This window comes from Bactrocera tryoni, unplaced genomic scaffold, assembly GCF_016617805.1.
Source record: "Bactrocera tryoni isolate S06 unplaced genomic scaffold, CSIRO_BtryS06_freeze2 scaffold_25, whole genome shotgun sequence".
In the NCBI taxonomy this organism is placed as follows: Eukaryota; Metazoa; Arthropoda; class Insecta; order Diptera; family Tephritidae; genus Bactrocera; species Bactrocera tryoni.
The window spans coordinates 15,906,552-15,932,935 of record NW_024395977.1 but is presented as its reverse complement, the minus strand read 5'-3'; the positions used below and the strand labels follow the sequence as shown (position 1 = coordinate 15,932,935).

The following is a 26,384-nucleotide window of genomic DNA, read 5'->3' as shown; positions in this document are numbered from 1 at the left end:
AGATTGTTGCTTCAACTCAGATTAAGATTTTATACACTTTCTTTTATTATTTTTTCAAAAAAGTTAAATAGATTTTATTCTTGAGATCATCTTTGTACATTCACAAAATAAGAAAGCAAAACTTTATTCTGCTGAAAAAAAATTAACAATTTTTGTTTGCTTTTTTTTCGCTTTAAGGCATTGCTTCACAGCCTCCTCCCTAAAATTTTTAAGAACCATTATATTAGGAAGAGAATTAGTGTATTCTTCGGTTCACTCTATAGCCTTGTCAAAGACTGAAACGTCTTCTGAAGCGGTTATATTGCATTTTTCATTTGGTTCTTCGTCTTCTTCTGAACTTAAAACAGCAACGTCATCCACTATATTCAAGTCTTCAATAGGGTCATCCGTTGAAACCCAAGCAACCAAATCTGCTGTATTAAACGTAACCTGTGGAAAATATTTCTTTGTTAAATTTAGTACTTTCACATATAAAAAATGAGGGCTTACTTCTGGAACTATGCTCTCCAGCAAATTATTTATTTCCGCATACTCTGTTGATTGTTGCTGAATTGTATTTGAACGTAAGACAATCAAGGGGATGTCGTCATCTTCGCTACAGTTTGCTCCTTCTTCATTAAAAACATCATCTTTTAAAAGCGGATGCCAGCATTTTTCCACGACGACAGGGCCCATGCATGTGCCAACATACAAACAGCGTCTTTTAAATTTAAATTCTTTAAATATTCATCTGTGTTCGCTTTTCCAAACGCTGATCTCAATAAATTCGTCTTGTAATGTAACTTTGTCAATCTAATTACATTTTGGTCCATCGGTTGGATCAATGGCGTGACGTTTGGTGGCATGAAGATAGTAAAAATTGATATACAATCTGACTTTAAGTCTTCTACTCCAGGGTGACAAGGAGCATTGTCTAAAATCAGAACTGCTTTTAATGGCAGCCCTTGTTTTTGCAAGAAACGTGTAACCTGCAAAATGTTAAAAAAAATTTCAAGTGTTACAAAATTGACAAAAAGTTAGAACCATAAAATTACCTGTGGTACAAAAGCATGATGAAACCATTCTTTGAAAATTGATGCAGTCATCCAAGCGGTTTTAGAGTGTTTATACTCGACCGGTAGCTCAAAATTTTGAAATGATCGCGGTTTTTTTGCCTTGCCAATTACCAACGGTTTTAACTTGTGCACTCCACTTGCGTTTGTGCATGCCAAAAATGTCACTCGAGCTTTTTCAATTTTTCTGCCAGGAGCAGTTTTTTCAGAAGAACTTACGTAAGTTTTATCGGGTAAGGTTTTCCAGAACAAGCCGGATTCATCCGCATTGTAAATTTGGTCGTCGCATAAACTAAGCTCAGCCTTTAGTTTTTTAAGTCTATTTTTGAACTCTGGGACTCCATCGGGATTTGATGATAATTTTTCACCACAGACTTTTAACAGCCGAATTCCAAATCTTTTTTTAAATCCATTGAGCCAACCGCAACTTGCATTGAATCTGTTGCTTGATCCGTACATTTCTTCGAACAATTGCTTCGCCTTTACTCTAATAGAGGAAGCGCCTATTGGCACATGCTTACTTCTTTGTTTAATAAACCAATCATACAGCTTTTTTTCCATTCGTGGATATTCTCCAGCCTTAAAGGACTTTCTTTTGCGGTGCATTTTGGATGCTGCTTTCAAAATCTTTGACTTATTGTTTCTTATTCGGGTTATTGTGGACTTAGCGACTTTATATTCTTTTGCTAATTGCGAACATCCCGCCCCTTTTGAAATTTTCTCCAAAAATTGTGTTAAAAGTTAAAAACAACTTCGTTTTCTTTGCCATTTTGGAAGCGCACGTGTCAAAAATTTCAAACCAACTGATTTGGTATACGCATTTAAACACAAACATTACACGACCGCATGCTTTTATTGCATAGAAAAAAGCAAAAAAAAAAAAACGGTACAAAACATATGCATTGTTATTTATTTTTTGTTTTTGTTTAGTTGTTTTTGGTCCAGTTCCCTCAACTGAGTACTAATGAAACTGAAAAGTTCCCTCTACAGAGTAGTCAATGAAAAAAATTACGTGTTCCCTCTACCGAGGTGTTCCCTCAATCGCGTGTTTCCTCAATCGCGATTGCACTGTATGTATATTTGTCAATCTGTAAGCTATTTTAATGAAGTTCAGAGAACATATATTTATTATATCGATACGTCGTAATACCGCAAGCAAGGCTATCGTATTAGCCTTGAGCAGGTTAAGGAATGCCTAACCTGGTTATCAATGCAATCCAATTATTTTGTGATAAGACTAGTATGGGGGTTACCAGATAACAACGGGAGCGCAGATAATTGTAAAGAGGTCTAGCTTACAAGCACCGCTGTAATCCAGCTACTCATCCTAGCTTCTTATGTATATTCGTTTTAGAAAAGCCCGAAAACGGAATTGATAATGTGCAGGTATTTTCTTAGTTAAGTTTAATACAGGAGTAATGATCCGTCATGTAGACAAGATACAAGTGCTTCGTTGCATGTCTTCCTAACTTATGAAGAAATATTACTATATAAGTATTTGCCTAAGTGGCCAAGTATTTATTGAATTTAATTTAAGATGAAATCCACTTAAATGGGGTTTTGGTGAAGTCGTAAATATGTCACTTACCTTCCCTCAGGCTGATACTGCTGGGTAATTAATTTTATTTGCATTAGCGGGCTTAATTTGCATTAACTTCCGCATTTGATCCATGTTAACGCAAATTACTAATGCAAAAAAAAATTCATTATTTTAACACATTTGATTAGACAACACTGCTTAAAAATGACAAATTTTTGTAATTGTTTGACAGATGTCAATTGAAGTTTGTCTCCTCCTTTGTGTTTACAGCATCAGAAGTTAGCAGTTTTTATATTGCTAATTAAATTATGTGCAAGTATATTAACAAAAACAAAAATTAACAGTTTGCTTTTCATTTTTCCAATAGTTTAACTTTTTCGCATACTTTTTTCGCGTTACAATCAAGTATTGTTTTTAATTGCACTTTATTATCTTTTAACGTATTTAATAATAAACGATTTTTTCGTTAAATTTATATTGATTTTCCAAGAATACCAAAATTGCCATTAATAATTTCCTCTTATCCATTTTTATATCACTTTTTTTTTAATAAATAAACAAATTTTACAATCAGCTGTCTCAATGCAAAATTCTGCCGTCTGTCATCATTCAATTGTAATGCGCATTAATTTTGGTCGTGTATCAAGGCTATTAATCACAAAGATATATTGTTATGAGCAAAACATGTTATCCCATTTTCATTGAGATAACTGAAATACTGGCCAATATATACAGGATACCTGCAAGTTCAAAAATCTTTATATTGGATATATGAAAGAACAGGGAAGTCTTGATCCCAGAATAAGTATAGTTAGGAAAGGATTCTGTTTGAATTTTAATTGTATATCTCACAAAAGCCAACTATAGATACTGGGGTCCAAATATACGGTACCTAGGGGCTTGAACAGATTTTACTGGATTTGTACATTTATTAGTCATAAAGTGGCATACTTTAAATGAATTTTGGCGCAAAATTTATCCCGTTATATTAATTACTAATTGTTGCGTGTACTGGAATGTGAAAAAATCAAGTGGAATTAAGAATTGTTGGAAGTTTTTTTTTCAATATTTCTTTATTTATTAGAACTGTTTTTTAAAGCCTAACAATAAGTTATAAAATCTTAAATCTATTTAAAAACTGAACAAGCTCAAGTACGTGATTGAGCTGTTTTGTTTTTTTCTTTTTAGGCGAGCTTGATCGCAGGAATGTCCTACAGCATTAGCAAATGGGTTGGGATAATCTCGGTGTTTAGATATATATTTCATTCTGCTGTCCTCTATTTCTATCTTTACCATACTAACACCAAGACCTTTATTTCTTTCGGGACTACTGGGATAATACATCCCACCAAATTTCTAACTTTCGTATTTTCTTTACTGTGCATGCGATTGCTTATATAATTAGTACCACAAACAGATTTAAGTGTATATTTTTAATTGTAAACAAAAAGATAGCGGTAAATTTCAACGCATAGACGCCACATGACAAAGTATTTCGCAATATACGTGAAATTTGATCAGTTGTCTTCACTAATTTGCTGAAATCGGTCGAAATAAAAGCGTGATCAACAAAATTTGCATTTGTTTGCATAAAAAAGTGTTCGTTTTGTTACATTTAATTGTTTAGTGGTGTTTTTTGCTATTATAGGGTAAGTTAGAGTTCATTTTATAAAATTGGGACATATAATCCCAATAAGTTTTTTACGTGGGATTACTTATCCCAATATGTTTTTTAGATGACGAAAAGGTATCTAACTCAAGAGGATATTGAGCGTAGTATGTCTGAAGAGTCAGACTCGGACGTTGATTTTGAGGACTCTGGGAGTGAATATTTGCTTGAGAGTTCCGAAAGCACAGAATCTGCATCAGAAACTGACGATAACATCAATGGGGCGGATAAGCCCACAAAAATAAACGACGATATACTGCCAGTTGCACAGTGGGTAAATGTTGCTGCGGACGATTCTCAGAACTTTAATCCAAAGTATGAAATCTCAACTGAGAGAGACTGCAAAATCCTTTTTGATTTTGCTCACGATTGCACCGAGTTCAAAGTGTTTTCCACGATATTTCCTTACAGTTTGTGGATTCGAATTGCTGAATGTACTAATCAGCGTCTTACAGCTATGAATCGTTGGGCTCAGTCAAAGCGAAATTTAACCGATGCTAATGAAATTTTGGTATTTCTGAGCGTTTCATTGATTATGCATTATAATAAGTTTCCGTCTCTGAAGGACTATTGGAGCAAGAATCCATCGATGGGAAATTAAGTTATAAAAAGGTGTTTATCACGAGATCGCTATTTATTATTGTCATCGAAGTTATATTTCAATGACTGCAGTAAGCCCGCCGACAGTTACAGAGATTATTATATCTCCGAAGTTGTGCAATGTCTAAAACAAACATTTGCAGCTGCTCGAAGTGAAAGTTCATTTCAGTCTATTGACGAGTGCATGGTAAAATTCAAAGGTAGATCAAGTATGAAGCAATATATGCCAATGAAACCAATAAAGCGCGGAATCAAAATTTGGATGCGATGTGACTCAAAGACAGGATACGCTTACGATCTTAATCTTTATACTGGTAAGGAAGCAAACGCTGTACAGTCTGTACCTACCACTCTTGGAGAAAAAGTCGTTTTGAAATTGGTTCCCTCAATTCGTGAGAAGGAAGTTTGTTTAGCCTTTGACCGCTTTTTTACCTCAATTAAACTGTTAGAAACTATCCCATATCCCGCACTTGAGACATACATGTAAAACAGAAAGAATACACATAAATTTGTCGGAAAGTTGACAAGAGGAGAAAGTCAGCTTCAAATCAGCTCTGGTGTCATTTTGGCAGCTCGATGGATGGATTCAAAAGAAGTCCTCTTAGCTTCGAATTGTCATGAGCCATCGCTTGTTGACGTTCAGAGGAAGCAAAAGGACGGATCGAAGAAGAAAATTAAATGCCCTAAATGTATCAGTGACTATAACAAAATTATGGGTGGGGTCGACTTGGCCGACCAAAAGACAACTGTTTATGATTTCAATCGCAAATCTCAAAAGTGGTGGAAAAAGGTGTTTTTCAAGCTACTAATGGTTAGCGTCACAAATTCATGGATTGTTTATACTGAACATAAGAAGCAAAAGTTATCACTAAAAGACTTTCTTGTGCTCCTTGCTGAAGCAATGATTTTCTAAGGAAATAAAAGGCGTGAGACGATGCCTCGTCGACAGGGAGGAAGAACTCCAAAACGCACAAAAACTGATAGCCTTAACGTTGGAGATCACTTGCCAGTGGAGCAAGAGAAGCGTTGCCCCTGCGTCCACTGCACTTCACTTGGAATCGAAAAGCGAACTAAAATGATCTGCTCTGGCTGTAACAACGCGTTGTGCTACAAATGTTTTGGACCCTTCCACAAATTAAATTAATAGTTACATCACATTATATTAAAATTATCTTAATAATAACTCAAATAAATATGAAATTTCATTACAATATAGCTATTTTTCTAAGATTTTATTTATTTCTCAAATTTACAATAGTCGTCAAAAACTCTTATTGGGATTTTATATCCCACAGTAAATGTTTATTGGGATTATATGTCCCAGGATAAAAGGACGATTTTAGGATTTCTGAGTATGCAGGACATAATTTTTTAGCCCAATCTTTCAATATGAGCAGACATTTTTGTTGAGACTATTTCCGGTTTTCAAATAAAACTCCGTCCCGAAAGGGTTATGGATATTTTCGTTACACATGTATCAAGGCGAACAAGTGATTGTCCTAAGCATTTTCGATTCGAACCTTCGTATTATATCAATATTAGTTTTGCAGGTAGTATCCCAAAGTTGAATGTCCAAATCGGCTTTATGACCGCATTATATAAAAGCACTTTGTTGTCTAGGCTTAGTTTAGAGTTTTTAATTAACAGCCAATTTAAATTTGATATTCTTATCTTCATGAAACTAAACTTAAACAGAACTTAAACTAAATAGATATTTTCTCCACGTAAGTCTTCTCTCTAGGTGTATACCAAGACAAGTTACTTCATTCGCTTGGGGTACTAAAATATTGTTCATTTCTTCTGCACTTTTGTTCATTCACATTTATGTGCCAGTTGGTTAGCCATTCTTCCACAGAACTTAAGTGCACGGCTAATACTTTTGATGCTATTATGTGACATTTGTTACGGCTCACGAAGGCCGTGTCATCCGCAAAAGCTGATGTCAATACATTATTAGCTGTATGATGTATATGTAGAGTTGGGCCTTAATCATTGGCCTGTGGTACACCAGCCCTTGTCGGTCGTTCATCAGATATGAAATCTCCTACTTTAACCATAAATTGTCTATTTTTTAAATAAGACTCCAAAGTTGTATGCAATCCTAAGGTAAAATCTTTTTAATCACTACATAGTAAAAACAAAGTCGCTTTCCCTGTCCCTATATCCCTTTGTATGCTTAAATCTTTAAAACTACGCGATGGATTTTGATGCGGTTTTTTAATAGATAGGGTGATTGAAGAGGAAGGTTTATATGTATAATACCATCCACTAAATAATGGAAAAATACTGTTACTATTGAGGTTTCTAATGTGATGTTGTAAATAATTACATGTTTTCCGCTTACATTGCAACCACAGGCCTACGAGATTCATCAAAATAATGTACTAATTATTGTACACATGGAAAAGGTCTCCAGAAAACTCCGAGATGGTATATGACTATCTCTTATGGATATCCCTCAATAACATTTTTTGTCATTTACTTTTCGCGACGAATAATGGCTAATTTTCGAAGCGTTTTTAACCAATACAATATTAATCCTTATACAATTAAATACCTCAAGGATTAAAACCAGTGTAACGCATGAAAAATTAGGCAATTTTCGTGAATCTTTTTAAAAGAAAGTATTCCATTGAATGCTTCAAACTTCTTTGAATGTCGTTTCGAGAAAAACGCGTTGTATGTTTGAATATGCGAGCCGTCGTTCTTTAGAACATTGCCATCCAAAAACTATTTAAGTTGTGACCTTGCCGATTTCGCAGAATATTTTTGGAAATATAAACTATCGAATAAGCAAACAAACCAAAATTTTTTTTTGAAAGTGTCACACTGGTTAAGCCCCTTAAATACATTGTTGATTTAATATAGATCTATATGGCCCTGTACAGCATATTTTAAATTAATATTTTCGAAAATATTACAGATTCAAAAATTGCCGGCCGGAGCAGCGGGAGTGTGCCTATAAATAGCGCGTCGGCGGCCGTGGTTCCCTCTATATCACTTTGAATTTCGCAGCGATCGGACGTGTTTATTATCGGAGCTCTCTAATCTATATACAGGGTGCGGCAGTCAATCCCGCATTTTTGAAGTAGGTGTAAAAAAAACACGGACATAGATATCAAAATTATATTCATAAAATATTTTTCTACATTAAAAAGCATTTAAGAAACATTGAAAATAATCACTGTTTGAAAATAACATCAGCAAGATGGCGGCCTTCCCGTGCACGGCATTCGCGCAGGCGATTTGCGAAGCTGTTCATAACATCACGAAGCATAGGCTGAGGAATTCTCTCAATTTCTAGCCGGATTCTTGCCTTCAGTTCACCAACAGTATGAGGTCTTTCTTCGTACACTTTACTTTTTATTGCGTTTACCGAAGGCACTGGTCTATTGCGATTAATTTGAAAATGCGTTCGGAAACGACGCCGAGCGGCTACATAGCTACCACTTTGATAAAAAGCTTTCACGGCAAACGAACGTTGTTGCTTAGTCCACGGCTCCATGTCTACTGAAATGCTATGAATAGGACAACACAATGGTGACCTTGGCTGCTCGCCCCCCACCACTCCTACGCTCCTGCGCGCTATTTATAATTGCAGTATTGACTGCCGCACCCTGTATATAAAATTAAGTGGCAAAACTTCCTGTTCGCATACTCCTCCTAGACGGCTTGCCCGATTTCAATGAAATTTTCAGGGGTGATGGGGGTCTGTTTGGAGGGTGCACATAAGAAATTTAATGTGTGTACCATTGCACGTTGTGCAAAACAAAAAAACAAAAAACGAAACAACTCGCATGCTGATCGTTTTTGCCTGTCATTCGTTCTTTCTATGGATGACTGTCAAGCTAACAAGACATACAGAACGTGAGTGTTCCGAATGCACTGAGTGTATCAAAAAAAAATGTTTCAACATTGTGTGTATTTTTCTCAGATTTCAGCGTGATTAACATTCTGCATACAACACAAAGCAAGTGAGTATTGTTATTGTTTCATATGTGATGCCATGCCGTTCGATTGTCGCTTGAAAATGCGCGGTGTGTGTAAAAAAAAAGTGTTTCAACATTGTGTGTTTTTTCCAGATTTAATTCCATCGATTTATTCGAACCGATTTTGTGTTTTTCTGCTGACCGTGCAACACACACAAAGCAAGATAGTATTGTTCTTGTTTCGTAAGTGCTTCCATGCGATTCGCAAATACACTGTTGGTGGGTCTTATTGCATATGCGTGTGTGTAAGTAACAAATTTTTGGCGGAGCATTAATCTTATTATCCGGCGATTTTCGGCAAACTTTGTCAGTCATTCCTCGATCAACTCCTGCCGACGAAATAAACGTATGTTTAAAATCGTCAGTTTTGTGGAGACATGTTCAAAGGCTGACTCTTATCATCAACATGCGAGTCCAATTGCAAAATGATCGATCCGCAGAGGCGTTTTCGAAGCAGTTGTTGGACATTGGCGAAGGCAAAATACCAATCGATGATACCGGTTTGATCACATTGCCGAACAACTTTTGTACACTTTTACAATCGAAAGAAGAATTGATTGAAAGTGTATTTCCGAATATTGTTCAACACTATCAACGCCACGATTATTTAAGTGAACGCGCAATATTGGCACTGAAAAATGTACACGTCAACGAAATCAATTTTGCCATTCAAGAAAAACTGACAGGAGAAGCTACAACATATATGTACATCGATTGATAGCGTTATAAATCAAGATGAAGTAGTCAATTATCCAAATGAATTCTTGAATTCTTTGGATCCCCCGGTCTGCCACCGCATCGTTTGGTCCTGAAAGTCGGTTCACCCATTATACTTCTACGAAATCTGAAGCCACCGACTTTGTGTAATGGTATAAGACTTTAAGTCAAAAAATTGTGGCCAAATTTGATTGAAGCAACAATACTAAATGGCAAGACAGCAGGTGAAGTTGTACTCTTACCACGCATTCCCATGATTCCAACGGACATGCCGTTTGAATTTAAGCGCTTGCAGTTCCCAGCAAGTAAAGCTTGCCATAAGTTATAGTTTATGGCCGCTTCCTAATTTGCGATGTGTCAATAACATATTTGACACATGCGTTTAAGAATGAATTTATATGAATATTGTTTATTTTAGGCATAAGTGCCGTCGGAGCTATTGGTGTCGTTAACTCCCCGTCCCGTCTTCGAATGTAAATTCTGTAAGTTATTAATTTGTGACGATAGTTTTATTAACACTTTTTATACTCTCGCAACAAAGTTGCTAAGGAGAGTATTATAGTTTTGTTCACATAACGGTTGTTTGTAAGTCCTAAAACTAAAACAGCCAGATATAGAGTTATATATACCAAAGTGATCAGGGTGACGAGTAGAGTTGAAATCCGGATGTCTGTCTGTCCGTCCGTCCGTCCGTGCAAGCTGTAATTTGAGTAAAAATTGAGATATCATGATGAAACTTAGTACACGTATTTCTTGACTCCATAAGAAGGTTAAGTTCGAAGATGGGCTAAATCGGCCCACTGCCACGCCCACAAAATGGCGGAAACCGAAAACCTATAAAGTGTCATAACTAAGCCATAAATAAAGATATTAAAGTGAAATTTAGCACAAAGGATCGCATTAGGGAGGGGCATATTTGGACGTAATTTTTTTGGAAAAGTGGGCGTGGCCCGGCCCCTACTAAGTTTTTTGTACATATCTCGGAAACTACTATAGCTATGTCAACCAAATTCTACAGAGTCGTTTCCTTCAGGCATATCCATATACAGTTCAAAAATGGAAGAAATCGGATAATAACCTCGCCCACCTCCCATACAAAGGTTATGTTGAAAATCACTAAAAGTGCGTTAACCGACTAACAAAAAACGTCAGAAACACTAAATTTTACGAAAGAAATTGCAGAAGGAAGCTGCACCCAGGCTTTTTTTAAAAATTGAAAATGGGTGTGGCATCGCCCACTTATGGACCAAAAACCATATCTCGGAAACTCTCTACCGATTTCAATGAAATTCGGTATATAATATTTTCTTAACACCCTGATGACATGTACAAAATATGGTTGAAATCGGTTCACAACCACGCCTTCTTCCAATATAACGCTATTTTGAATTCCATCTGATGCCTTCTCTGTATAATATATACATTAGGAACCAATGATGATAGCGGAATAAAACTTTACACAAATACGGTATTTGAAAAATATGTAAATGACTGATAATGAAATCTCGATTATCACTTTATCGTGCGAGAGTATAAAATTTATTTAAACTATAATTTTATTTTTTATACATATTTCAACATTTGCGGCATAAAATCAATAGGGTGTATGCTCATTTTACTAAATTTTTCTACTATTTATTCTGGTTCCACAGGAATTTTGTAGTTTATGTTGAGGAGTGCTTAGCCGGTCAATCTTTTCTGGAGCATCGTTGTTCTGAGCCAAGTCTTAATCCGGCACAAATAAGAAAAGGATCGTTCAGCGCTAGCATTTTTGGCTGGCAAAGTGCAGAGTACGTGAAGGAGAATATGAATCGACGGATATCTTATCGCAACTTATCGCAAATACTGAAGCTTTCTAAGGCAAAAAACATTTGTGTTCTTGTAGTCATTTTCATTTTCCATGGTTGTTGAAAAAGCGCTATTTGGCTTTGAGCTTCATTTTTTGCAGTTCTTTGTTTCCGGCCAAGATTTTCCTAAAACGTCTTAGTAGGCATTCAATGAGTACAACGTCCGGTGTGTTTTACGTGGGCACCTGCTGACGACAGCCTTACTCCACGGCGCTCAAAAGCACAATGAGTACAGTTAAAACCTTTTCTTCCAAATTTAGGTTAAATTTTGGTAACAGCTGACTCAAATTGGAACTTTCAAGAAATCAAAAAACCGCGTTTTACAATTTTGACTCATTGACACGGTCATGTAGTGGAATGTATGCAGAAAATTTTAGAATTATGTTGTCCACTTTAAAAAATTTTTTTATTTCTTTTTTTATTTATATATATTTAATAGATGTATAAGAATTTATCTTGCTTTATTTTTTCTTAAGTAAGGGCACTTGTGAGTGTCATGATTATTGGTTTTGCAATCACAGTGAAACAATTTTTAAACTCTCGCAACAAAGTTGCTAAGGAGAGTATTATAGTTTTGTTCACATAACGGTTGTTTGTAAGTCCTAAAACTAAAAGAGTCAGATATAAGGTTATATATACCAAAGTGATCAGGGTGACGAGTAGAGTCGAAATCCGGATGTCTGTCTGTCCGCCCGTCCGTCTGTCCGTCCGTCCGTCCGTGCAAGCTGTAACTTGAGTAAAAATTGAGATATCATGATGAAACTTAGTACACGTATTCCTTGGCTCCATAAGAAGGTTAAGTTCGAAGATGGGCAAAATCGGCTCACTGCCACGCCCACAAAATGGCGGAAACCGGAAACCTATAAGGTGTCATAACTAAGCCATAAATAAAGATATTAAAGTGAAATTTAGCACAAAGGATCGCATTAAGGAGGGGCATATGTGGACGCAATTTTTTTGGAAAAGTGGGCGTGGCCCCGCCCCCTACTAAGTTTTTTGTACATATCTCGGAAACTACTATAGCTATGTCAACCAAACTCTACAGAGTCGTTTTCTTCAGGCATTTCAATATACAGTTCAAAAATGGGAGAAATCGGATAATAACCACGCCCACCTCCCATACAAAGGTTATGTTGAAAATCACTAAAAGTGCGTTAACCGACTAACAAAAAACGTCAGAAACACTAAATTTTACAGGAAGAAATTGCAGAAGGAAGCTGCACCCAGTCTCTTTTTTAAAAATTGAAAATGGGTGTGGTCTCGCCCACTTATGGACCAAAAACTATATCTCAGGAACTACTTCATCGATTTCAATGAAATTCGGTATATAATATTTTCTTAACACCCTGATGACATGTACGAAATATGGGTGAAATCGGTTCTACAACCACGCCTTCTTCCAATATAACGCTATTTTGAATTCCATTTGATGCCTTCTCTGTATAATATACACATTAGGAACCAATGATGATAGCGGAATAAAACTTTACAAAAATACGGTATTTGAAAAATATGTAAATGACGTATAATGAAATTTCGATTATCACTTTATCATGCGAGAGTATAAAATGTTCGGTGACACCCGAACTTAGCCCTTCCTTACTTGTTTCTTTCTAACTTGATTGCTGATTACACTGTTGTCTGTGTGGATCGCTCGCCGCTTAACTTTTAATTTTGTTGCACTTATTGATTAAGTGCCCTGGATACGATGAAATAATTGTGTCAAACAGTGCATATGTGTTAGTGATGTTCAATCGTGTTTTGCCCGCAAACGTTCAAATTAACACGTCAAACATCAGTTTAGTTTTGAGGTCGTAGCGAACGGTCATCATGTCAGCGTCGGACGATTGTACATGTGTTATTGGCATGTGTTTTCGTTATTTTATTTATTTATTTTATTTTATTTATTTGATTTTTTTTTATCATTCACTTCATTTTTCTGTGTCCTCTCAGCTTGAAATCTTCATTGCAAATGAGCTCATGCTTGTTAAACATGAGTGGAGACGATCAAATTATCGTCCGTCAAATAGAAATATCAAAAATTTTTGATTTTCATCAAACAGAGCCGACAACAAGTCAGTGTAGCGTACGTGTAGCCGACGAGAGCCGACGACACCAACACACTTAAAGTATTTAACGCAATTATTTGATCGTCTCCAGGGCACTTTAGTTTGCCTTCGCATATCGTCACGTTGCGTGGTATATGCAAGGGATTGTTGCTTTACAATAACAATGTTACTTTTGTAATTGATAAGCTAAAGTAATTTCACTTTTGTTTCAATTCTGATATAATAATACACATTTCATTGTGAATTTATTTTCGGATTCATGTAAGAATCATTTGAAAATTATATTACTTGAAAAAAAGAAAGAAATAAGAAATATAACAACACAGAGTTAATGCGGGAGAACACTATTTTCGTATCCATGCACGATACGAAAATCTACTGTTGGCCGTTTTTTTAGGATGAAGTTCTTCGATATATTTAACATCAGAACCATAATGGCATTGAGACTTTTATTATCAAAGTATCGCAGCTACTTTGCTGGATTATGGGCATAGGACACGAACGAAAAAAAACCAAACGGGACATCTAACATACAAAAATAGCGGAATGACTTTAGTGTTGATAAAAAGGTTTATTATAATTTGAGATATACATAAATATTTTCAAAGCACTGCATAGAGCAGTGCAATATTTAATCAGAAAGGATATGCGTATAATTTTAAACTAATCCTTCATCAAAAATAATGCAATTACTAAACATTGAGAATGGTAGTTAGAGCTGCAACCAAATACTTAGTGAAATAGGTAATGATTGGCCCAATAATGAGGCGATGTATGTTATACCACGTGCATCCCAAACGACTGATGCCATAACCTCACCAGCCGAATTCTTTGTCTTTCCACGATGGAGGACTGGTTCATAATGTGCAGTCCACTAGGCTGACTCTAATTTGGACTCCATGTCCATGTTTCTAAAAAACATTAAAAAGCACTCAAACACTCCTTCGAATCAGCAATTCGTTGTTTTTATTGGATTATGAACTTGCCCGGCTACCACTTTGCATAGAGCTTTCTCCTCTTTAGGGCGTCCACTGCCTTCATTTTTCTCGGTGCCCATTTACAAAGGTTGATTTTCCTAGCCCAAATTCAGCAGTATTTTCCCACCAAAAAGTAATGCTTTATTAACACATGAAACTCTTTTTACTATATCTCATTATCTAATAGTTCCTGTTGCCAAATTTGCATACGTATCTTTTACAGGTAGGGGCTGACTAGAAATCATATAAATCTATGTATCAGACACAGTTTTATCCTTTACTGGCCCTCTTCTTCTTTTCCTACTTTACTGGCGTAGAAACCGCTTACACAATTATAACCGAATTAACAACAGCGCGCCAGTCGTTTCTTCTTTTCGCTGCGTAGCGCTTTGGATATTCCAAGCGAAGCCAGGTCCTTCTCCACCTGGTCTCTCCAACGGAATGGAGGTCTTCCTCTTCTTCTGCTTCCCCCGGCGGGTACTGCCTCGAATACTTTGAGAGCTGGAGTGTTTTCATCTATTCAGACAATATGACCTAGCCAGCGTAGCCGCTGTCGTTTAATTCGCTGAACTATGTCAATGTCATCATATACCTCATACAGCTCATCGTTCCATCGGATGCGATATTCGCCGTGGCCAACGCGCAAAGGATCATAAATCTTTCGCAGAACCTTTCACAAGTTGTTGTCATCGTCAATAAAATATCATATAGCAGGACGGGAGTATTGAGTGATTTATAGAGTTTGGTTTTTGTATAAGATTAAAATGAACAGAAATGCGATTAGTATGACCTGTCGTCACGACTTTATTTTGAGCACTAACTTAAATCCGCAAGGAGCGGCAATTATATGCCTGCTTGTGCAGTAGGCTCATGTACAAAAACTAATTAGGATTCCGGGAATAAAGCATATGCTAGCGGTGCATATGTACAGTAGGCAGCAGTCAGCGTCGCCAACATATGTATACACATACAGAAAATAAGAAGAAATAACGCACAGTGGTCGGTCCTGTATGGAATCAGCGGCCAAAAATACTTCCACTGCATATATAAAAGTGAAACTTTTGCAAAAGCTTTTTAAAACCTCCCTCTCCCGTTTCCCACTCTGCCATCCCCCGATGGTAACAAATTTTAAAGAATTATATTAAATTAAAAAATTTGATAACCGAAAAAAGGAATTTCTTAAATAGTATTCAACAAAATCAAAAACGATTTTAATAAAATTGATTTACTTTTGCATGATAGTTTCTTTGACTGGTGATGAAAGGATCTAAGCTCAAAAGCAATCGGTTTAGCAAGTCCTTATTTGTAGCGATCCGTTAGTTCTTTCGTGCATGATGGAGTCGATACATCTTAACGTTCTTATTGCTTGACTCAGCAGATTCTTCTGAGAGCACTCTAATTGAAACTGGTGCATACTGAATAACATCGGGAGCGTGAATTAAAATTTTACGGACTGACTAAGGAAGATAATACCAGGAATATTTTGAAGTTAATTCCTTTGCAGAATCTAGCGCAAATCTAGTGCATTTAGGGTGGATTAAACTGATTCCTTTTGAAATTGAATTCGAACAGGACGGCAATAGCGGGTGGACGAAGGTCAGTCTGCAGTTTTTCCAAATTTGTTTGTGCTCTTCATCATTTTGCGATTTTATTATCAGTTATACAGGGACATATGCCGTGACAAATAAATTATTGTCTTCCAAATTATTATTTTCAAATCTCTGCTTATATTCGCTCTGACCAGAATTGCAATCAAAGCCACATATTCCTATTGATAATAGGTAATTGGAGGGCTCATTCCGTTCATTAATTACATTTGTGACGCAATGTGGTCCAATAATTTTTTTATCTCAACTTCAACATCAGATTCTGATACCTTTATTGGCTCAGGATAACTGTTTTTCCTTTGAAACTTTTTAAAAGTTAATATCAAGTTTTTTGTTAACGAAGCTTCTAATAAGTAAATAATGAAGCTTTATTAAATTTGCTTCGGTGATAAGTGATATCACTTCACACATTTCCTAAACACCACAATTCAAAAATATAAAGGCGTGAAAGTTTATACCAATATGATGTGCCTAAATAAAAGTTCGTATAAAACAAACATTTGATTAAAGTGAGAAAATGATAAAATGAAAACCAAAGCTCAAACATGTGTATATTACAGTGATTCAAAACAAAAAAATTCTTTTTTTCGTTTGGTACTCGGAAAAATAGGTTCCTAGACACCTCTAAGAAAGCCTCTCCAAACATGAGTTTTTAATTGTAACGGGAAGATCCTCCTACATACAGTTTTCTATTTTTTCTTATTATCAGATAGAAAAATTTATATCTCGCTTCCAACTACCTAAAAAAATATCTTGTTCCTTAGGTTTTTTCGGAAATTGAATGCTCTACAAAAAAGGTCGATTATGATTTTTTCGTAAACCCAAACGTTTAAAAGATATTAACAGTTAAAGTATGATTATTTTTGGGAAAATGTTTTATTTCTTTTGAATTTTAGAACTCATTTCGATTTATGGTGATTAAACATGATTTTATATCACAATTTAATTTATTATAAGAGCTTATTTTTAAGCTAATTTCACTGTACAGCCCGTGTTTTTCTATTGTCTCACTTCTCTTGCTTTTCGTAGCCCCTACGAATAGGATTGACCAAAAATGTATTTACCGTTAGTTTTATTGGTGTTTTAAGAAATAGCCTTGATACAAACAGTGGTAAATTTCAAACTTTCATTTTTTTTATTTTTGGCCTATGAAATCGACCAGTGTGTAACGCTACAATCAGGCGATATTTGCCCCATAGGCGTAGCGTATGCAAACTTAGATGGGGGATTATACCCGATACAAAATCTCAATCTTGAACATCCTCCCCGGCTGAACCCTCGCGGTTCAGAATTTCTTCGAGTATTCCGGTTAGTCAGAATTTCTTCGTGTATTCCGGTTAGTCTCACCACCTTTTGTACAGGACGTTGACAGTGGCGTTTGACGTATATGCCTTCGTCCGTTAACCGATTTCCATTGTATTCTATCGTAATGGCGCGGACAAGACCATCGCTGCCAGGATGGGTGTCCGTGATACGACCCATGCGCCAACAGGCGGGTGGCAAATTCCCATTTCGAATACATAAGTACGATATCTCCTATTTGGAGGTTTGGTTCAATCCTCATCCACTTGCTACGGGCCTGAAGCCAATTCAGATACTCATTTTGCCAACGTTTCCAAAAATGTTCGAACATTCCTTGCAAGCGCTGTCAATAATGGAGGCGGCTGTGCGGTATATCTGGTAGTGGTGGTTCAGGACGGCAATTGATTGGTCGGCCAATTATGAAATCACCTGGCGTTAAGGCTAGTCCTCCTTCGGGGTCATCATGTAAGGCTACAATTGGTCGTTAATTAAGACAAGCTTCAATCCTTGTCAATAGTGTTAGAAGCTCATGATATCGCAATGACTGTTGGCCCATAATGCGCAGTAAATGCTTCTTGGCCGAGCGGACCGCTGCTTCCCTGATACCACCATTATGTGGCGTAGTGGGGGTAATGAACTTCCATTGAGTACCAACATGAGCAACGTGCTGTTGCGCGTATGAGGATACCCATTCCTTCACATCTTCACGCATTTGTTTATCAGCGCCTACAAACTGGGTGCCGTTGTCGCTGAAGAGCTTGGCACAAATACTGCGGCGACTAATAAATCGGTCGTAAACGTCTATGAAGGATCTCGTACTCAAATCCTCAGCAAGTTCTATATGTACTGCTCGTGAGGCCATACAGACGAGTATAGCAGCATATGTCTTAGATGTTGTAGTTGATCTTCTACTACCATTGCGTATATGGAACGGACCACAATAATCTAGGCCGCTGTTTGAAAACACTGGAGCTGCAAGTACCCGTTCACGGGGTAACGAAGCCATTTGTTGATTCCGGAGAATTCGTTGATGTCTCCGACACACGGTACATTTCCATATGTACGCATTCACTTGGGAGCGTGAATTATCCAAAACCGTCATCGCAGTTACTGTAACATTTTCTGGATGCCACCATGAAGACATCCTCTATGAGAATCAGCAATTAATAAGTTGGCAAATGATCCTTTGGGAATAATCATTGGATGTTGTTGTTCGTTAGATATTTCTGCATTTCGGAGACGCTCGCCGACTCACAAAATGCCTTCAGGATCCACATATGAATTTAGGGCTAACAGGTGATTTCGACTGTCTAATCTGGAATTTGATTTCGGAGCATTAATTTCTCGTCTATATGCCTTACCTTGAGCTTGTTTAACAGTTAAAAGCAGAGCCCATTCGTATTCGTCTGCTGTCACAATATTCGACCTCTGACCCTTGAGAACATGACTAAGTATGCTAAATTTCTCAACGAGAGGAATTCGGTGACCATTTGCAGAAGTCGTAAGACATTGGTGATGATCCTGGCGAGTGGTTATAAGAGTACGTAAAGGTTGACATTCTAGAGTCTGTGCCTGGAGTTGCTCCTCCGTTAGTTCTGGCACAACTGGATCGTTTTCGATGCACATATAACGAGAAGGTGGACCTGTCCACCATAGCGGATGATGCAGAAGGCTTGCAGGCGCAAAACCTCGACTTCCACAATCGACTGGATTGTACTCGGAGCGAATGTGTCGCCAACATTCTACCTTGGTGTGGGCCTGGATGTATGCAACTCTATTACCAACGAACTGTTTCAAAACTGAAGGTTGTCTATGAATCCAATGTAAGACGATAGTTGAATCAGAGTGTGTAAGGGACGTTGTCTAAACGGAGCGCCTGTTGCACATAACGTAGAGTGACTACCAGCAGATGGGCAGCACAAAGTTCCAAGCGTGGTACAGTAATCTCTTTCACAGGTGCCACCTTGGTTTTTGCAGTAACAAGTGCCATATTCGAATAATCTTCTTGTGCGCCACTATTCACGTAGATAACCGCAGCATACGCCTTCGAACTAGCGTCACAGAAGCCATGAAGTGTACAAAATGCATGAGGTGACATGCCTAACCAACGCGGTACACGGATTCGCGCTAGTTCTTCAAGACTATTTCGAAATTCGAGCCACTGGTCTTGTAATTCTACAGGTAGTAAAGTGTTCCAGTTAAGATCCTTCCTCCACAGGGTTTGAGTGAACATTTTGGCCAGAATTACAACTGGTGCTAGTATACCAATCGGGTCATACAGCCTTGCAACGTCACTTAAGATAATACGCTTTGTTGGTAGTGTATGTGAGTCACCTTAAAAAAGAGCTCATCGCATCGTTGGATTCGCATAGTTCAATTTCTGCTTCAGATTTCTCTGGTTCGGCGATAGAATGAAGAGCTTTGGCGCAGTTCGAATTCCATTTGCCAAGAATGAACTGACCTTGACGAAGGATCACATCGACATCATGAGCACAACTAACAGCTTCCAACAGAGAGTCAAAACTTTCCAAATAATCGTCGACGTAAAATTCATCAAGGATACTATTCCTTGCCGTAGAAGCCCGCCTTTCGTCCTCCACAATGTTGTAGTTATCTACAGCAGGAGCGAATCGCATTGTATGGACTGCTTGTCATCCATACGTTGCCATTTACGATTCAAGGGATTGATCTCAACCTGTCGAAACATTTTCTTTACATCGGCTGTTATAGCTATTCGATAACGTCGAAACTGATGAAGAATATCAATCAAATTGTATTGGAGCTGAGTGTCGTTCAATGACACTCCGCTTGTAGTTTTGCAGGGCGCGTTGAATACCTCACGAAATTTACCTGCTACCGCATGATTGCGTCGGGTCGAAGCAATCGTCCTTCTCGGGATTCATGTGACCGAGTGCTATGTACTCTTGCATAAACGTGATGTATTTGTTGCAAAGCTCAGGGTCGCTAGCTAATTTTCGTTAAAAATGAAAAAACTGACGGCGCGCTGCTTGATATGGATCTCCTAACACTGGAGAATTCGGAAGAAACGGGATTTGTACACTATAGCGTCCACTCGCTGTGCGACGTACAGTGTCAATGAAAATCCGTTCACAAGAGTCTACCGAGAGTTCGTCGACAGGACCATAGTCCTCAACCTGGCAGAACCTCTGCAGTAGTTTATCCAGTTGCTGATCGCCTATACATTTACTGACAGTTAGAGTATGCGTCAAATGATTTGGAGTGTTAACCATCGCAGGGCCAAACACAACCCAACCGAGGCGGGTACAGAGCGCGAACGGTTCGTCATGGGATCCCGCAGCAATCCCATCGGCAATTAATGCGGCCCAAATATCTACGCCAATAAGTATATCAATTTTGGCAGGAGTACCAATTGTTGGATCGGCAAGCTGGACTCCAGAAAGGTGATTCCAGGCGGAGGAGTCGACCTTGCATATTGGTGTCATTGTCGTAATCGTTGGTATGATGTAGACTTAAAATTGCATCGAGAAAGTCTCGTCAATGAGGGATCTCAATCGTACAATTGTGGAACCTTTTGTGTAAGCGGCTGCATTGGCGCCTATACCTTCTACTCGAATCTGCCCCGGATTCTCCGAAGATTCAGAATTTTGAACATGGATTCACTGAGAAAGCTCACCTAAGATCCGATGGCGCATAATGCACGGCATTCATAAGGCCTCCCATGGCAATCCGAAAGGGGTACCTTGGCCGTCGCAAGTAAAATGGTCCGGTCATCTTGCACAACTAATGACTGGAGCTCATCTAATTGTTATTGCTGGCGGGAAAACACTTGCGGTCCGGTAGAAGTGTGGCTCGCCGCAGCACCTGAGGTAATTGTTGATGTAGAGCTTGGCGTGTTTACCGAAGCTGCAGATGATGGTGATACACTCGTATCCGCTATATTTTCCACAGGTCTTGTACCTGTACGTCGGCAGAGTAGCGTGTTATGCCCTTGCTGCCAAAACGAACATGCACCAGAAGTACACTGGCGGACGGTATGTTCTGATCGTAGACAATTGAAACATACTGCTAAACGCCTTACACGTTCCCAGCGTTCAGGGACATGCATGTTTCGAAGCTGAGGACACCTTATTAGACGATGATTTCCTGAGCACTGAGGGCAACCAACATTGGCGGGAGGTGCGTTTGTATATTGAGTACTATTCGAGGCACCCACGTGCGCCTTAACTGTACGAGGTGCGACACGCCTAAACAACGGTTGTGTGCTACCGGTTTGTGGTGTAACGGTAATGTTGTTGGCACGTCGTTTGAGAAATAGCAGCAAATCTTCCAACTTCGGTATGCTCACAGTTGTGAGGCTCATTCCCCACTCATTCCGCGTTGTTCGAATCCCAGTGGTGCACTGGAATGTCCATAACGGCAAGTGCACGAAATGAATTGCGCATACAATCAACGATCGATCGCAGCGTATTCGGAGCCTCTGCTGAGTTGTTCGGTAGATCAAGAAGATCTGCACGTGTGTTTCTGGCAGCAGGCGAGGATTATCATAACGGCGTTTTCACTCGGACCACACCTCCTGGTAGCCACCGGTATATAATCCTCCAATCATCGAAACACTTTCTTGATCGACACATTGACGTAGCTTACCCAATTTATATGCAGGATTCAGGTCAATTTGATTATAAACCATCGGTTCAAAAAGGTCCTTAAATGCCAACCAACTCGTTGGTTTTCCGTCAAATCGCGGAATTGATACCGCATCTAGTCGCATGTCTGCCACATGATTTATTGTCGATGATGCAACCTGGACGGCAGTCTGGGGGTTTAAACGGCGTTGCAACGTGACACACAACGTGGTGTACAACGATTCAGTTTTCACAAACAACTCTTCGTGAGATGCAATTTCGTCTTTCTCCGCCTTGCTGACCAGATCAAAGTGGTGATGTATAAGCCCATCAAAGTGTTGTTTTACTCGGCTGAGTAAAACTTCACACTCCACTTTATCCGGATTGAAATCAGCATTCTGGATTTCTTTCCCAAGGCGCGCAATTGAAGCATGTGCCGATGCACGTAAATTTAACGAGGCCGTTATAACTTAACTCAAAACAGGTGGTCGCAGTTCCTCACAGGAGCCACCAAAAATATATATAAGATTAAAACAAACAGAAATGCGTTTAGTATGACCTCTCGTCACGACTTTATTTTTAGCACTAAGTTAAATCCGCAAGGAGCGGCAATTATACGCCTGTTTGTGCAGTTTGTGCAGTATGTACAAAAACTAATTAGGATTCCGGGAATACAGCATATGCTAGCGTTGTGCATATGTACAGTAGGCAGCAGTCAGCGTCGTTAACATATGTATGCACATATGTATGCACATATCCAGCGTTGGATTTCCAGGCTATAATTATTGGTGGTGTTTATACTGGTTGCAAGATAGACGAAATTACCTACGACTTCAAAGTTATGACTGCCAACAGTGACGTGAGAGCCAAGTCGCGAGTGCGACGACTGTTTGTTTGATAACAGGAGATATTTCGTCTTGCCCTCGTTCACCACCAGACCCGTTTGTTTTGCTTCCTTGTCCAGTCTGGAGAAAGCAGAACTAACGGCGCGGGTGTTGAGGACGATGATATCAATCCGAAAAAAAAGATTGCAACTGCTCGATTAAGTTCTGCAGCTCGAATTATATTTTCCAGCAGCAGATTGAAGAAGTCGCACGATAGGTAGACTCCTTGTCTGCAACCTCGTTTGGTATCGAACGGCTCGGGAGGTCCTTCCCAATCATGAGGGATCTTTTGATGTTGCTCAACGTCAGTTCACTCAACCGTATTAGTTTTGCGAAGATACAAATTTCAGACATCGCGGCATAAAGGCAGCTCCTTTTCGCGCTGTCAAAAGCAGCTTTGAAATCGACGAAGAGGTAGTGTGTGTCGATTCTCCTTACACGGGTCTTTTCCAAGATTTGACGCATGGTGAATATCTGATCGGTTGTTGATTTGCCAGATGTAAATCAATTTGTTGACGGTGGGCTTTAATCTTTCACACAATAGGCTAGATAGAATTTTACACGCGATGTTGAGGAAGCTTATCCCACGGTAGTTGGCGCAGATTGTGGGGTCTTCCTTCTTGTGGACTGTGCAGAGCACACTTAAATTCCAATCGTTGTTCATGCTATCGTCCGACCATATATTACAAAGAAGCTCTTGTAGCTCTGATCACAATATGATCGATTTGGTTGGTGGTTTTTCGATCCGGAGACAGCCAGGAGGCTTGTCGAATTTTCTTATGCTGGAATCTTGTATTACAGATAACTTTATTTCGCCTCCACCCATTTGGAGATGTTTCATCGTAGAGGCTGAATTTACCGACCGTTGTGCCAAAGACACCTTCTTTGCCCACCCTGTCGTTAAAGTCACTAAGAACGATTTTGATATCGTGGCGAAGGCAGCTCTCATAGGTGCGCTCCAAGCGCTCATAGAAGGCATCTTTGGTCACATCGTCCTTCTTTTCTGTCGATGTGTGGGCGCAGATCAGCGATATGTTGAAGAACTTCGCTTTGATACGGATTGTGGCATGTAGACGTTCATCCACCGGGGTGAATGCTAGTACTGGGCGACGGAGTCTCTCTCCACCACGAATCCCACACCAAACTTGCGCTCCTTTATATGGAAACTGTAGTAAATGTTACAAGGACCTACTCGTGTCAGTCCTTGTCCCGTCCATCGCATTTCTTGGACGGCGGTGATGTTAGCCTTTATTTTCACGAGGACATCAACCAACTGGGCAGCGGCACCTTCCCAATTAAGGGACCGGACATTTCAGGTGCATGCCTTCAAATCATAATCTATGTTTCGTTTGCTGTGATCGTCATCAAAAGGGGTGTCTCTCATTCGAGTTGGTATCTTTTTATTATGGGCGTGTTTTACGTGGCAGGTCCCAAACTCAGCGCGCAACCCTGTGTAGGGGCTATTTCGGCTTCTCAATTTAGATCGCCGGATGTTCTTAGGCTACCCATAGTATACTTGGTCAAAGACCGGAAGTCGAGTCCTGCTTGAGCCATATGTAAAATAATCGTTTCTGGTCACTCTCAAGTGAATGGCGATCACAGAACTTTCCTCACTTGCGTGAACTTCTACCCATGACTCCATCCTCCAACGTGTTCGCTAGTTTTATATATGTAAAAAGCCTTCATAGCACATCTTATCAAATGCCTGAGCTACGTCAAGAAATATAGCCGAACGGTACTCTCTGTGCCGAAATGCTTTATTTATTTCGTTAATTATTATATTTACTTGCTTTGGTAGTTAAAATTTTTAAAATATTTGAGAAAGACAGGGTAGAAGACTAATTGGCCTGTATGAAGACGACTGTGTGATATGTTTTCCATGCTTATCTATCAGAATAATCTGCAACTCTTTATATGAAATTGGATAGTATCCAAAACTAAGAATTACGTTGAGGAGTAAAGAGGGCACAGCTTCTTTATACAATATACGTTTGGTGTTGAATTTTTTCTCGCTTTTAAGTGTTTTTTTTTATTTTACGTGCAGCTGATTTTAATTGAAGCGAAGTGGAAGGGGAACGATTTACATACCATTTTCGCCTTGCACGCCTGTTATTATTTACAAGCTCTTATATTTCCCTATCTCTGATTTTTCTGGGACCGAGTGTCTTATGATTTCTGTTTGGTGTTGCTTTCGCCCATATCTCTTCCTGTATTTATTTTGTATTCAATATTGATATGGCTACTGATGTATTTTTTATATTTAGCCCTCTGCAGCTGCTAGAAGTCTATGATCTAGCGGTCCAAGAAAGTCTTTAAATTCAAGGTCTGTAGTTTTAATTCGATGTGTGCAGTATACAGCCGTCAGCTTCATGTCCCCGCAGCGATTTTTGTTCTCTTGCAACCAGTTGCTACAGAGTATTATAGTTTTGTTCGTCTAATGGTTGTACGTATCAACTAAAACTAATCGAGATAGATATAGGGTTATATATATATGAATGATCAGGATAACGAAAAGTTGAAAACAGTTGACTGTCTGTCTGTCCGGACCGGACTGTCTTGACCGGACAAAATTGAAAATTACAAACTTCAGCGAAGCTACTCAAAATTGATTTTTTTTAGTACCTAAGTAACCGTTCTACAATGAACCGATCAAATTAATGACCTTCAGCCCACTATACTGCCACACAAGTAATCGGAACCTAGACTTCGTTCAAAAGACACGTGCTTATTCGCGAAACTCTGTATTGTTCTCGATATTGCAAGTGGTTTTTTGTGTTGCGTGAAGTGAGTTCTGGAAAATATTTTTTATTGATTCTGAACAACATGGTATGTATTTAATATTAATAATATAAAGATTAATTTAGTTAATGTATTATTTTGTTCTTTTTGAGAAAACAATGAATCATCAAAAAAATAAAAAGAAATTTAATTTTTTTAGAAATTAGTGTTTTTGTTATAGTGTCGGGCGAGGTCGAGCTATGAATTATTTTTCTTAGTAAACTACAGGGCTTCTACTTAACATAGAAGTTTAAACATTTTCCCTGTCTTTCCCCCCATTTAACAAAAGCGTGTTGAAAAAAGTTGGTCAATTGCATAAATTGAGTTCTGCTTTATTTATTTTTTTAATTAAAAACTGAAATCCTGCTAAATTATTCTATACGAGTGGTATATAGATGGTATAAAGGGGCTCTATTGGAGCTGTTGTGAAAATTGGACAATGGCCGTGGCACCGCCCACTTTCTGGTGAAATCCCATGTCTCGGGACCCGACTGACCGATTTCGACAAAATTTGGAACGTAACATTGTTTTCCTATGTCACTCTGAGAAAATGAGCGAAATCGGACTACAACCACGCCTACTTCCGATATAACACAATTTAAAATACAGAAATAAAGAATTAATTGTTATAACGGAATAAAATTTTGCGTTAATAATTCCTTTAAAGTAAGCCACTTTTTGATCAATAGTTATCTAAATTCAACCAAAACTGTTTGTTTAATTAGTGGGCACCTCACCTTCACTTCTTG

The 26,384-nt window shown here is 38.5% G+C and overlaps 2 protein-coding genes across 3 annotated transcripts in view; both read right to left on the bottom strand.

Annotated features, from left to right (window-relative positions):
- Positions 1–26,384, bottom strand: part of LOC120780465 (nephrin-like) — a 791,640-nt gene that overhangs the window by 66,159 nt on the left and 699,097 nt on the right. The window lies entirely within an intron of this gene.
- On the bottom strand, positions 86–748 carry LOC120780468. Its single transcript, XM_040112745.1, has 2 exons — positions 490–748; positions 86–429 (listed from the first exon to the last, which is right to left on the bottom strand). The coding sequence occupies exons 1-2, from the start codon at positions 673–675 to the stop codon at positions 253–255; spliced, it is 363 nt and encodes a 120-aa protein (XP_039968679.1). The 5' UTR covers positions 676–748; the 3' UTR covers positions 86–252.